This window comes from Zonotrichia leucophrys, chromosome 2 (assembly GCF_028769735.1).
Source record: "Zonotrichia leucophrys gambelii isolate GWCS_2022_RI chromosome 2, RI_Zleu_2.0, whole genome shotgun sequence".
NCBI lineage: Eukaryota > Metazoa > Chordata > Aves > Passeriformes > Passerellidae > Zonotrichia > Zonotrichia leucophrys.
The window spans coordinates 48,522,662-48,536,654 of NC_088171.1; the positions used below are offsets into that span (position 1 = coordinate 48,522,662).

General features: G+C 38.6%; 1 protein-coding gene across 4 annotated transcripts in view; it reads right to left on the minus strand.

Moving 5' to 3' along the window:
• Positions 1–13,993, minus strand: part of ELMO1 (engulfment and cell motility 1) — a 303,547-nt gene that overhangs the window by 187,354 nt on the left and 102,200 nt on the right. For all 4 annotated transcript variants that reach the window (XM_064704898.1, XM_064704900.1, XM_064704899.1 and 1 more), the window contains 3 exons: positions 10,878–10,977; positions 4,089–4,240; positions 3,134–3,212 (listed from right to left, as the gene is read on the minus strand). In XM_064704898.1, coding sequence (XP_064560968.1) covers positions 3,134–3,212; positions 4,089–4,240; positions 10,878–10,977 — 331 coding nt within the window. The remainder of the gene's footprint in view (positions 1–3,133; positions 3,213–4,088; positions 4,241–10,877; positions 10,978–13,993) is intronic.

Below are 13,993 nucleotides of genomic sequence, written 5' to 3' on the forward strand. Positions count from 1 at the left end.
TCTAGACCTGTCTGAAAACACTGTCAAGGTGAATATGATTTTTCTTTAATGTTCAAGAAGCTGGTCCCAACTGTCCCTGCTGCAAACTGTCCTACAATGCATAGGAAGGAATATTTTACACTTACCAAGCATAAGAGTCTAATCTTAACCATACCTACAAGAGCATGCCCTATTTTTAAGTTCCATGAGCTTTTCCATCAGTACAGAAATGTGAGTATGTGTGTTTGTGTGTGTGTATGCTTGCACATGCAGTGCATTCCTGCTGAACTTTGTGAGAGCTGGAGACTAATGTAGAATAAACACTAGTCACTTTTATATATTAAAAAAATCCCCTATAAGACATAAAAACTGAGACTGTAACATTAAACATACAAAGGATGGATGACTAAAACACACCTGCAGAAACAGTGTAAATAAAGCAAGTGTTAGGTGAGAACTTGCTCAGAAAAAGAAAATCATTCTTATTGTGAGATAGGAGGCAGTTAGAGATGTTGAGCTCTTTTCCTTGTACCACATAAAGGATGCTGCAACAGAACATGGCAGTGATAAAGAAGGAACAAGGGACCAAAGACAAGAGAAACTCAGCTTCAGGTTTTGAGCCTTTTCTGGCTGCTCAAGTTTCAATTGCACATAACAGCAAAGGAGCAAAGGAATGGGTGATATAGATGGTTCCATCTCTTCCAGAAATGTGCAGCTGAGCTGTAGGGGGAGTGCCAGGCACATGATATACTTCAACGTTGCTTGGAACAGACTGGCTGGATTTTTGTCAAACTATGTACCCACTGTCAAAAGATTAACAGGTACAGAATACAGGATGGTATTTCTGCATTCAATGCCAAGAAAATAATAAAAAGGAAACTCTTCTAATTACTTTTTAGAAGATTATCAAATTGTTACTTCTTTCTTATAGCTACCATTTAAAAAGCTGTTATTGAGATACTGGGTTTTTTGTCACTGGACTAAAAGTGATTGAAGCAACAAGCATTCAAAAAACCAATTATTGCATCAAAATTAACTTTGTCTCCAAAAAGGCTATATTAGCAGCTAATAGGCTGCCTCTTCTAATATAAGTGCTGTCCTAGCTGATGAGAACAAGAATTATCTGACCAAATTTGCCATCTCATTCCCCATAGCAACGTCTCTGCAAAAAATACAGACAACTGCCAAAGAAGTGTTTCAAACATTCATAGTATCATTTCAATGCTCAAACTCTCAGCTCTTTCCCAATAGACTTTTTTATTTTCTTTTTTTTATTAAGAACCTAGGTTTCTCTAGATGATTTGGTCCTTGACAGGGGCAGAAGAAGCAAAGCAACCAGGGAGTCCTCATTAAAAAGAAAAATCTTAGACTTCTTGGGTTTTACATTACAGAAACAGAGAGACAGGGAAAAAAAAAAGTGAGGGGAAAGAATTCAGACAGCAGTGCCAATTTAAATCCCTTCCTTAATTGCAGAGCAGCCATCCACATCATGCCTGTAAGTTGGCAGCAGAGAGGGTGCCAAAGTTCCCAGAGTCATATGAGTTTTGGTGCAGCTTCTCACTTCTAACAATATTAAGTAGTGAGTGCTGAACATTAACTTTTGAGTGCCCATCACCAGATAATTGCATGAGATTTCATCACCTCGGTTCATTGTCTTAGAAAGACAGAGTTCAGTAGGAGCCATCTGTTAATGCTATTTGGAAGGCAAGGGACACCTACCTTCTCTATTGTATGGTTTACTAATTAACCACAAGACAGCCATAAAGAGAAACCGAACACATTCTGACTGCACATTCTGGGTTATTAAAGGCGGAGGAAAAATTTCTGCAAGTGTCAGAGCTATTATCCTTCAAAGCCAAAGCAGATCATTATCTCCTGATGATCATAAACTCCGTGACTAACAGTTTTGTGTCACAGCAGCAGGTACTACAGGTGAAGTCTGTCTGGCTCACTGCCAGCCCCACTAGGTGGTTGCACTGCTGGCAAGATACAGTTTTGCTTGCTGGCAATACACTCTGTTACTGTCATTCCAGGAACACATGGCCACTGATTAATACTAAAATCTTATCTACATCTGACACTGTTCCTCCACTTCAAATATGACAAGGCATACTTCTCGCAGAAACACAGCGGCAACTATTCACAAATGCAAAAAGCAAAATATTTTGGTTTCTTGCAAGGATCTATTATAAATTTATGCCAAAACTGAAAGAAAAGTTTTTATTCTAATTTTTAGTTTATAGGTGCCTTCTTGCCCGTATTCGAGGAAGAAGGAAAAAGAGGGGGTGAGGGGTGGAAGAGCCTTTTTTTTCCTAATTAAACCATGGGTTTACTTTTCCCTGTTTGCAATGTTAAAAATATTTTTAAGAACAAGAAACAAAACCCAAAAAATACCAACCAAACCCCCCTGAAAAACCCTCATTAGGGCTTTGATGTTTGTTTAAACAGTCACCAGCATTTAAAAATGTAAATAAATCTAAGGAAAGCCCTTGTCAGAACTGATCAGCAACTCTCAGTGAACTTGTTCTGGACAGTAACAGTATGTCACCACAAGAATTATCATCACTGTTCCTGGTGACAGAAATGTTAAACAAATAAATGCCCAAATCTGTTTTGACACAGGCTAGTAACTTCATAAACATGGATAAAACTCTGCTATTTCATAACACTTCACATTCCATCCCCATTTAACATCAAGTAGCAATCTTGAAATATTTCCTGATATCTGGCTCTAAAATAGCACACTATAAAAGTCACGAAATGCTTACACGGCAAGATATTTTTGTTTTCAAAAGAAACACACTTCTTAATAAAAAATCTGGGGGGAAAACATTCTACCAAAAAAACAGCCTGGGTTTACAAGCTGTGCTGGCAAAGAGCTCAGTACAATAAATACTACAGTCAGCCACAGTCAATATGGTTCATATGAGGTCACAGGGAACTACAAAAGCATGGAAGAATGCTTAATCCCTCCTAATACTGGTGCAAGATGGAGGTAGTTCCATGAAAACGAATTATATCCCAGCATGAAAAAACAGAACAAGCTTCAGTTTGAATTAAGTGCAGGAAAAGTGTGATGGGACAACTTCAGGTAGGAATATATGAAACACTTTTTCTCTCAAAGATGCATAGGTACACAACTCCATCAACTCACCTGCCTCTTGTCATCCGGTGCTTTAAGGAAGAGTGCATTTATTACTGCAATGGTGTACGTCTGGATTTCTTGGTCTGTCCTGTTTGGAACAATGTTGTAGACGTGAGAGAAGAACACAAATGCACCTGAGCTGTAGAAATTGATTTTCCAGCTGCATTTCAGCAGGTAGAAGTGGAGGAGCTGTTTGCACTTCAGGTTAACCATGTAAGTTAGGTGACCAAGGTTGGTCATGACCTGGCTTTCTTTATTATTGAGAGAGAGATGATGTCCTGAAGAGAGACTCAGAATTCAAAAAAGGTGGAATGAACAACTCCTTGAACTGCCATTGACCCTCCACTGATCACAGCAAGAGTCTCATAACCAGTTTCTGTCAGGTGCACAACAGCTGGAGATAGGAAGAGGAATCTTCCCTAAAGGCTTTTGGAAATGAACCTGCTGGTATTAAAGCTTTTCAGGTGCATTGAAAATGTCCCAGGTGGGAGACAAGCATAACTATGCACAGTAGGTTACTCTATGCTACAAAAGAGGCAGTTTCCACCCATTTAAGCATTTCACGTTACTATTTAAGGAAAAGCCCTTTCCTTTTCAAATATACATTCAGCAAAAGTTGAGTAATTTTTGTCTTACACACTTCCCAAAGTCTGGCAAATAAAACAACCCATCTGTATGCTAATTAAGCATTTCATTACCACAGGGCGCTCTTCTCCTCATTCCTCACTTCCAACTACATAGGTAGCTTATAGAAAAACAAACAAAACAAAATCAAAAAAGCCCTAAAACCTAATGACCAGGCAACTCCAGAAATATTGTTATCAGTTATGCAGTCACTTGTAGTGGAGGCAGGAATCATAAAGGAGGTTGCTGGTCTTTATACTACTGGTTTTTCTCCAAATGTTGTGCTATTTTAAGGGGAAAAAAATATCCACCATATCATGTGGTAGTCAAAGCCACTCACCCCTGCAGATGTGGGATCAGCTGCCCAATTGTGATCTCCTGTGCTACCTTCTGGTACAGGTCATGGCTATTGAGCACCATTGATTCCAGGATTGCCAGCGACCGTTGCAAGATAGAGATGTCCGAGGCAAATTTGTTCACATAGCTTGCTATCTGCAAACACAATCATTCAGAGAATTTGCATCTTGTCAGGAAAACAGGGAAAGGTTAGAAAGAAAACAGTCAGCGTGGTTCAGAAAGGCATTAGATAAAAGGCAGTCTTGTCCACATGCCAGTTATCAATGAATACCTGAAAATGATCAACCAGGCACAGCATATACCATCAAAGAACTCGGTGGCACAGGGTCTACAGCTGGCACAAGTCACCAAAGGTTATTATCAATATTCACAAGACTGAAACGTATGCTTCATCATTACATTACAAACATGAAAAATCAGCATTAAAAAATTCAACAATTCTATTTTTTGTGTGGAAAATTTTGGAAAAAACAAGGCAATTAGTTCTCATTTTCTCCAGAAAAAAAATGTACAGGCTAAAAATATCTAGGCTTAAGGCAAATGTTTCAAAAGAGAAACTTTTAATCTAGCTCTCTGGAAAAACACAATCTAGAAAAAACATGCCTTTTTCTTCTGCTTGGTGTTACCAATAATGCTGAAAACTCTTTCCAGGTTACCAATTAAAACTCTGTTGACGATCAGGACAACTGGTTCCATAACCCTGTCTAGAGTCCAGCTTTTCATTAATAACCTTCCCTTTTACTGCAAGTTGCCACAAGTGAATAGCACATTAATTAAAACCAAGTTTGACCTCTGCTATTTTGCAGTGTGGCAATGACAAGCTGCACACTCATCTGCAGAGTCAACACAGCTGTGCAGTAAGATGTGGCAACACACGTTCTCCAGCATGCTGCCCAGCCCAAATACTTCCTGGGAAGAAACCTGCCTTCTGCTGATGCTGAAAGTGAGAACTGCAGGGGTTTTCCTCAAGTACTCCAACACCAGCACAGTCAAAATGAAAGGCACCCAAGAAAGTACAGACTGAAGTGTACTGTGACCACAGTTACTTGCTCTCTGCAGCAAAGCAACAGACTGCAGTGGCCCTGTCTCCAGTCTGATATGTTCCTCCCAGAAAATTTCACACATCTCTTCAGTATTCCTGCTATAAGCCACTACTGTAATCATAACTATTGTTTCAAATTCTGGATGCTTGCTGAGACCTAAGAATTGTTTCCTTTTAGGAGGAACAAAGGCCTGCCCTATGCTTAGAAAAGCTGTCCAGCTGCCTGTAAAACTCACATTAAAATGTTGACACATGGACAATGGTATTGTTCTGCACTTGTGACATCTTAAGTAGTACTGAAGGAGCAAAACACCCAACTTTGGCTGGAGACAAGAAAGAAAGAAAGAGGGACCGATTTTTCTTTTTCTAATCTAATGTAGCACTTTTGCTTTTTGCTGTTTGCTCTACTACTTGGTTTGCATTAGCACAGCAGGAACATCCTACACCAAATGAAACTCAATTCAGAGAATATACATTTACTTTACTTTCTGTAAATAACCAAGCCACGAATGCATAGAAAACAGGAGGAGAGAGGAACTCGATTAGCCTTTTTCTATTTTGGACTCTCAGTATCTTCTCCCAGCAAGTCCTGTGCCAAATAATATTTACAACAGTATACACAGCACAGTGTGCTTTATAGAGCAGCAATCTGTGTGTCCAAAGCACTGTGCTATCCCACCTCTGTTGGTGGCAATCCAGATGTGTTTTGATGCATTGCAGCCAGAGCTGCCATGTCTGTATGCACACAGCAACTCTGCAGTAAACCAAGTGCCCCTGCATGCCTCAGTTTTCAGGCATCCACGGATTGCTTGCGCAGGAGGAAAACCATGTGTCCAGACTGTGTCCAAAATTGCCAGATTTCTGTCACCTCTTTAGGAGCCCTGGCATTTATGAATTATTCTTGGTGCAGCAGCTCCTTCGGGTGGCAGTTAATGCTTCACTGGGATATAACATTTTCACACCAGGGACCTGCAGAAATGTAACAGTATAGATAACTGGAACCTTCATCTGGGAAAGGCTGCCTTAGCCTCATTTATTCTCCTGACCCTGGACCATAACATCTTTTAATCATCAACACAAACACAAGGTATAAAGCTGTCTTGTGTGTTTAAAAAGATGTATCACACTGAATATAGATGCAAAACATCTGCTGGGTAACTTGCATGTCAAGCTGTGTGTATTCATAACCACCTTGCTGAAGCATGAAGTCTGGCCAGAAATAATAGGCTTGTCTACCTTGAAAAATAAGTCATGTAAGTTCCAGGGAGAACAAAACTGCATTTAAACAAAATTCTAGTCCCACACTTGAAGTTCTGGGTGTGGAAAAAAAAAAAAAAAAAAAAGAGGGCCTTCTTGAGAAGAAACAGGAATCAAAAGGAGTTCAAATTTGTGCTATTTTCTGTTTTCTGTTTATTAAGCACCACACAGAGAGGGGGCTTTCAACATCCAAAAATAATCCATCCTGCATTCATTTATCAAAAATTCCAATTATTAAAATAATGCAAGCTCAGCAAAATACTACATCTTTTTCAGAAAGAAGCAACTTAATTACTTTGCACTTCTATGTGAAAACCTGTCACATGGGTGTGTGTCATTAAGGATAATATTATTTCTTCAGCAAAATACCTGTAACCTTGAAATCTGCATACATAGCCACATACAAAAGAAGAGTCTGGGTGCTTAACTTCCTTTCAATTTCAAGGGAAATTGGAAATCAAACCATGAATTTACACATTCAGGCTCCTTTGAAATAGGAGCTAAATATGTAAACTGAGAGCAGATGAAAAACCTATAGCAAATTGAACTACATCATCTGAGTTCTCCTCCTGGTTCAGCATCACTTAAGGCAAAAGAGAGAATTCAAAAGTTAAACAAAAAGTTGTTATATAGTAGTAGTACTACTACTTATTATTATTACTATTACTATTATTATTATTACTGCTACTATTTAAAAGCTGCGCCAGAAAAAGAACAAATAGGGGAAAAACAGTGAAAGAAACAGATCTGATTTTCATTATGCATGTTCATTAGTTATTTGCCTGCACTATCCTGTTCTCAAAAATGTACAGAAAAATCTGTCCAAGTTGTGGTCTCTGTTAAGATTTAGTGCATAGTAAAATTTTAAATGGTGCATATAATTTTAAAGGAAGGAACTAGAGCTTCACTTTACAGAAAAAACAACTGACAGTTGTGACATACCGAAATACTTCTCTGGCTTCCACCCTGTTTTCTGCACAATATATTTTAGAAGGTAGAGTAAACAATTTGTCAACACTAAGGTTCTGCATCATACACTTACAAATCAGCAATTGTGTAAATAATTTTTAAAGATTTTTTTAAAATATCTTAAACAATACTACAAACTTCATTACTTCTCTTGTAGGAACTAAAGATGGATGTACCAAATTTTTGTAGCGCATTTTTGTCATGGTTTAGGAATGGTATTTCCCTGTTTAGTGCCCCCATTGAACACCCCAAACAATGCGTCACTCGCTCACTCCCCTGTGCTTCCTGTGGCAGTCCTGAGGAGAATTGGAGACACTGAGGTAAACATCAGGGTTGAGATAAGAACAATTTACTGGAAACAGCAGTGAAGCAAGAAAAAGAACAGTAACAGCAATACTACCAATAACAGAGGGCACGAGAGAGACGAACACTTCACCCGTGAATGCTCACAACGTGGAAAGCGGGAATACCTGATCCACTGCCATGCTACCCTGACCCAGAAGAAACCTCTTCCCCTGTCCCCAGAAAATGATGTGAGGTGGTATAGAATAACTTCTGGGTCCTAGCCATGCCCACTTCTGGATACTGCAAAATTTAACCCTGTCCTGGCCAGAACCAGGACAATTTTGATGACCAATCATCGTGACTTTTTCTAAGAATTTGGAATCCAAATCGTTTAGGCAGCTATGGAATTTGGAAATGAGTTATATATCATCATAAGCAAGAAAAAGGTCTTGAGAGAACTTTGCATATCACAAGGAAGCTTTTCCAAATGATGCTATTTTCCCTTAAAATAGGGAACAAAGTACTTCTTGAAAGCAACAATCTTGCTGCACTTGGAATAGCAGTCTTTAGGTACCCAAAGGATGGGAAAGATTCTGCATCCAACACCAAGCATCTATTCATTAGAAATAGTCAGGGGTTCCCTTTGGGGTATCCTTTGGCTTCTATATTTTTAAGTTTAAAAACTCTCCAGAAAAAAATCAGACTAGTTCAACCCCATTCAAGTTGAGCCTTCATTTAGCATGAAGGACAGCTTCAAAAGGCAGAAGCACTTGATTGCAAGTTTCCCCTCAGCAGAAACTTATCCACTCCCTTATCCATCCCGTCAGTCACTTGAGCAAGCCCATCAAGGACCTCAAGTGGCCTGTCAAAAGCCAACATCAGAGAAGCTAGTGAGGATGAAGTTATAGATTGCTGCCACAGAAGTGAGACATGGTCCAAAGGTGCTCTGCTAGGTTTGTCCCATGCCCACACTGCGCCTCTGAGGGCTCTGCCTTTCTGGGTTCCAACTGCATGCAGATCAGAACACTCCTGAGCCTCTTTCCTCAACCTCTGTCATTCTCTGTCCCTCTGTTTCTCTTCTCTCTGTGATCAAATGAGAAGTCTGAACAGAGAGAAATGAGAGAGATGAGAAACCTTGCCCCAGAAGGAGAAGAAGAAAACCTCTGTTTCCCAGAGATGGATTAAGAGAACGTTTGCTTTCATGCTAGAACAGCTCATCCTTAAAACAGCACCCCATAAGTTGCCATGGCCCATGAAAGCAGCTGTGGGAAAGCTGTAAAGCATGGGAGGGACTTTCACTCTGCAAACAGATTTCCCTTTCCGAGGTGGCTGATTTGCTGTGACATTGAAGCCACAGGAGAACTGTTTCTTGTGGAGAAGTCTCTGCAGCATAGCAAGAGAGACTCCTCTCCCTAAGAGAACTGAAGGAAGACTATTCTAGAGGTGGCAAACTGACTGAAAGTCCCAGATTTTGTCTCTTTACACTGTCAGTGGGAAAGAAGAGAGGGTGTGAGGGGAGGAGAAGTGTTCTGAAGGATTTATTCTGATTCTTCTTATTCTTTCTTTTAGTTCTGTTAATAAAGTTTTCTTCATGCCCTTTAAAGCTTCAAGCCTGCTTTGTTTTCCTCCTAATTCTTATCTCACAGCAGAAAATGAGTAAATAATTCTAGTAGGTGCACTGGCATTTGGCCAGCATTAGACTCACCACATTCTCCTATCATTCTCCTTGGTCCCTTTCTTGCTCAAAGCTTCACTTCCAGTTTTACCTGCCAGTTTTGGTTTATATAGGTACTTTGTGGAAATGCTTTTGTTTGTTTTGTTTTTGTTGTCTTTTTTTTTGAATTGGGTCATTATCCAGGGAAACCTATAGAAGTGCTTGACAGAAGAGATAAGCCATGAACAAGGGGAACACAGCAATTTCTTCTATCGTTACAATACAGTCCGCAGGACAAAAGTTGGACAAAGACATTTGTTTTGAGCCAATAACAAAATGCTCTAAACTAACTTTAGCCAAGTTTCTTCATATGCTCCATTGTAGGGTCCCCCAGAAAGCAAGGCATTCTGGACTTTGTGTCTCCTAGAGGGAGTTAAAAGCAGTTGTAGAATTTTCTTTGCCATTAGAAGGTAACAACAATTGTCATCACAAAATACCTGGACTGTGAAATTGGAAAAGAAATTTAAAAACCAGACCAAAACTCAGATCGGTTACACTATTATTTTTCTTACGACCAAAACTGAGGTTTAGTATCTAAAGTATCTAATGCTTCTTTTCCTAGTTGATCCTTCTTTCACTGTCGGCAACAAAAGCAAATTTCTGCTTTCCTTTGATGGTAGCAATGTTTTAACAAAATTTAAAGCCCTTGCTCTGACACACTCTACTAAAATGAAGGTTTCTTTGCCACAGGTTATATTCATTTAATTACTGCTTCTGATATTATTTTAGTGCAGAAACTGATATCTTTTGAACCTGTTCAAAAACACTTTGGGTTATGATAAATTCAATCAGGTTTGAAAATTCTTTGTTAAGAAGAATTATGTGGTTTTGGGGTTTTTCTTCCCCAGTAAATGAAAAGTGTTGAATCAGTAACAAAAACTTTTTCTGAAGTCTTGTAAATGTCTGTACCTAAAGAGTATTACCATGTTTCTGCTGCTTTTGTGCATCTCTGACATGTAAGTAAAGAAAGATATATTGCAAATCATGAACAGATCTTTTTTAAAACCACATACCTCAACTGCAAGATTCAGAGGGGCAAAGTTCAGCTTGATTAACTCAGATATCATCCTAATTTTAAATTGTAAACTAACTCATTTCTCTTCTTCCAATGCCCCAGAGGGAACTTAACCTAGAAAGATGGCATTACTCATTTTAGTTTACATTCTATCAAAATACTAATTTTTTGCTTTAACTGTATTTTATCTGCACAGGGAGGTCACTACGTAATTGAATAAGCAATTTATCATATAACAAGCCTAATACTGTGTTGATTCCGATTCACTCCAACTGATTTCCACAGAAGTTGAACCAGATTCTGCAGTACAAACATTTATAGTTTGAAACAGCACTTTAATCCCATTTTCATGTACCTTTTTTTGGCCAACGACCGAAATAATGTACCTGGGGAAAAATACGAAGAAGGAAAAAAAGAAACAAACCCAAATCACAACTCACCTCAAATACTTAAACTGATATAGAACAGATAGCATTGATTCCAAATTTACCTTTTTAATGAATGCCACAGAGAATGTATCCCACGATACAATCCCATGATCCATCAGCTCAACAAATGCAGTCAGTGTAAAGGACAACATATCTCCAAAGCTGCAAGAGACAGGAGTCATGACACATTTACCAGTAATGCAGCAGGGCAACGACCGAGGGAATAAAGCAGCAGGAAGCTTTCAGAAAGGCAGGAAAATGAAGCCAATTATGGACTAAGAGGTGGCAGAAGAGCAAGAGAGGCCGTGCTATAGGTAGTCTCCTACACAATTTAGCATGGGTAACAAGAATAGTCTACCGGAGGAAAGCAGTTGTAAGAGAAGAGGTAATCCCTAGGAGAACACTGCATGCAATGCTCAAAAAAAAAAAAAAAAAAAAAAAAATCAGTCCAAAGTAAACTTCTCTCATAAATTCAGAGATTTAGATCTAACAGAGGAAAGACATGAACTTTTTCCTTAGCACTTATGAAATCCTCCTAATTGAAGGCCATGTAGAGGTGTCGCATTTTGGTACCTCTGCATCAAGCAAATTGGTAGGAAGTTACAGCATTGTTTATTCCTTCTCTTACAATGAAGCAAATATATTTTAAAAATGCGCCAGAGGAGATTATATATCTTGAACAGTTTTCTAACAGTTAATGCCTTGATTTCTTTCTTTAAATCTGGAGATGCATCCCTTTTACTCTATCTATGAGCAACCAAATTGCAAAGTGTGCAGTTTAAATTATTTAGGATTTGCAGGCCACTGCCCTGCATTTTACACCTGTAAATTTGAAATTCAACACATCTTTGAATGAACTCAAGTAAATTCAAAACGTGTTTAAACTCATCAGGGATAATATGCCTAGATGCATAGGAACTTTTCATGTTAAACCACAACTTTTAAAGATTAACTTCATTTCTTTACATAGTCAGGGCACCAAACAGTCAGCAGCCACAAGGATTTCAGTGAAGCCCTTCCATGAAGTAACTACTCAGTACAAACAGCAGTGCAGAGATCCTGAAAGGGAATTACCTTCCAGGGCATGTCAAACTGCCTGCAAGGTACTCTGCCAGTAAACTATTAAAAAGCAAAACTATACAATCAAACAGCATGAATAGTCCCAGTGATTTTAATACAGCAGCTTACTCCTAATAAAAAGATAGAATTTAAAAAAACAACCCTCTATCAGATTGGAACTGCAAAACTTAGCATGTTGGAAGCCTGAATCCAATATTAGAGCTATAGTTAATCAATGTAATTAATTGGTGTTCTTTGATCTGTGGTTTATCCGACTGTCCTGCATGAACCCAACACAAAAAAGTGAACATCCACTCAGATGGAAGACATTTACAGCAGTACAGAGGAATAAGGCAGACAAATCAGCTTCAATGAAGCAATTCCTGTAGCTGGATTTGGTTTAATCTGCCACTTAGGGATATCTGATGGCAAGATGCAGCCTTTAATGGCCTCTTCATTTAAGAAAGGATATTTTGTCAAAATTTCTGAGATTCCCTCCACCAAAAATACCCCTGCCATTCCTGACATTTTGTGAGTAAAGCCCAAAAAACACCAAAACACCTCTCCCTTCAGTAAATACAGGTATGCACAGTGGCTTTGATTACTTAGAACAAAATGGAAAACCTACACCAAAGAGCAAACAAGAAAAATTTTGTCTCTAAAAAACCACTGTAACTTGGCAGGGAATACTTTCTTCAGAAAAAAAAAATGGTCTAGAAGTTCTGGGTTTAGCTTTGAGGGGCAGAGGATGCTCTGTGGCCTTTTTTACTTGTTGTAGCTGGTTTGTTTGTTTGGGGTTTCTTTAATATTGCAAATCATTTAAGAAGCACATTACATTTAAAATGTCACCATTAGCATTCCAAATAACCAAGGATTTAATATTAGGATGACAATAAGACTCTGAAGGAAATTTAATCAGCTCTGGTCCTGTCACATTCCCCAATTAATTCCTTTTGCATAATATAGTTATTTATGAACCCACAAATAAAACAGCAACCCCAGGAAAGGCTTTCTTCTAAAAGCCTGTAGCAAATCCTAATGCATTTTCATGACACAATACTTCTACTAATACAGGGAATACTAATGTTATAAATATTAATATTATTATTATTAATTAAAATGAAATAAGTTTCAAATATTTAATTAAAAAGGTAGGCCATATATGTTGAAAAGTAAATAAAAATCTCTCCCAGTGTTAAACTAAGCACGTATCTAGCAAAGATAAATTTTCTCATCAATTGTTTTAAAATTTTGTCAGTTAACCTGTATTTAGTATATGAATGCTCTTCAATAAACAAATAGTGCATGAAAACTAATCCCCATCAAGAAAAGGTAAAGTTTAGAGGGCTTACTTAAACTGCATTAAACTTGGGCATGGATATTCATCTTCAGAACAGCAGTGGCTGGAGTGTAAAGGGATCAAACCAACCTGGATTCACCAGTCTCATTAAGTCTTTTCATCAAAACTATTGATCAGTCCTACCAGATTAATACTGATTAATCCATGCTCTTCCACAGCTCTGGGGAATAAACTGGGCTAATGGAGCTGACAATTCTGGTTTGAATGTACAAACCTAGTTTTAGCAGAACTGACAGCAATACAACCATTTGGGATCCAGAAGGTGAAAGCACTTTTCAACTTAAGATGTTCAGACACCTCATCAGATGTCACTCCGGTGACTCTGCTTCAAATAATTAATGACAGAAGAAGTGCAACACTGGGACTAATCAAGCAGCAAGAAATACTTCAGCTCTATTATTATGCAGCACCACACATAGACACTGTGTCCTTCTAAAATATATGGCTGTACACATGCACCTGCCCACGCACGGATACACCAAGTGCCATTGCAAAAGTCAAAAGCCAGGCTTAAGGGATAAGCATTAGGAGCAGCACAGCTAAAGATGAAAGCAATCTGCAGGGTAACTAGGGCAAGATAAGGATTAAAGCATCTGCAAGGGGAGGGGAAGGGTGTTGATTCATTGTTAAGTGGCTAAACACAAGCGGATAGGTAGAAATAGACTTCCAAGTAATTTGCTTCCAAACACACACACACAGACACACTCACACTATTAAGAGCAGCAGACAGAGGCTAGAAATTTCAAGGTAATCAAAGCT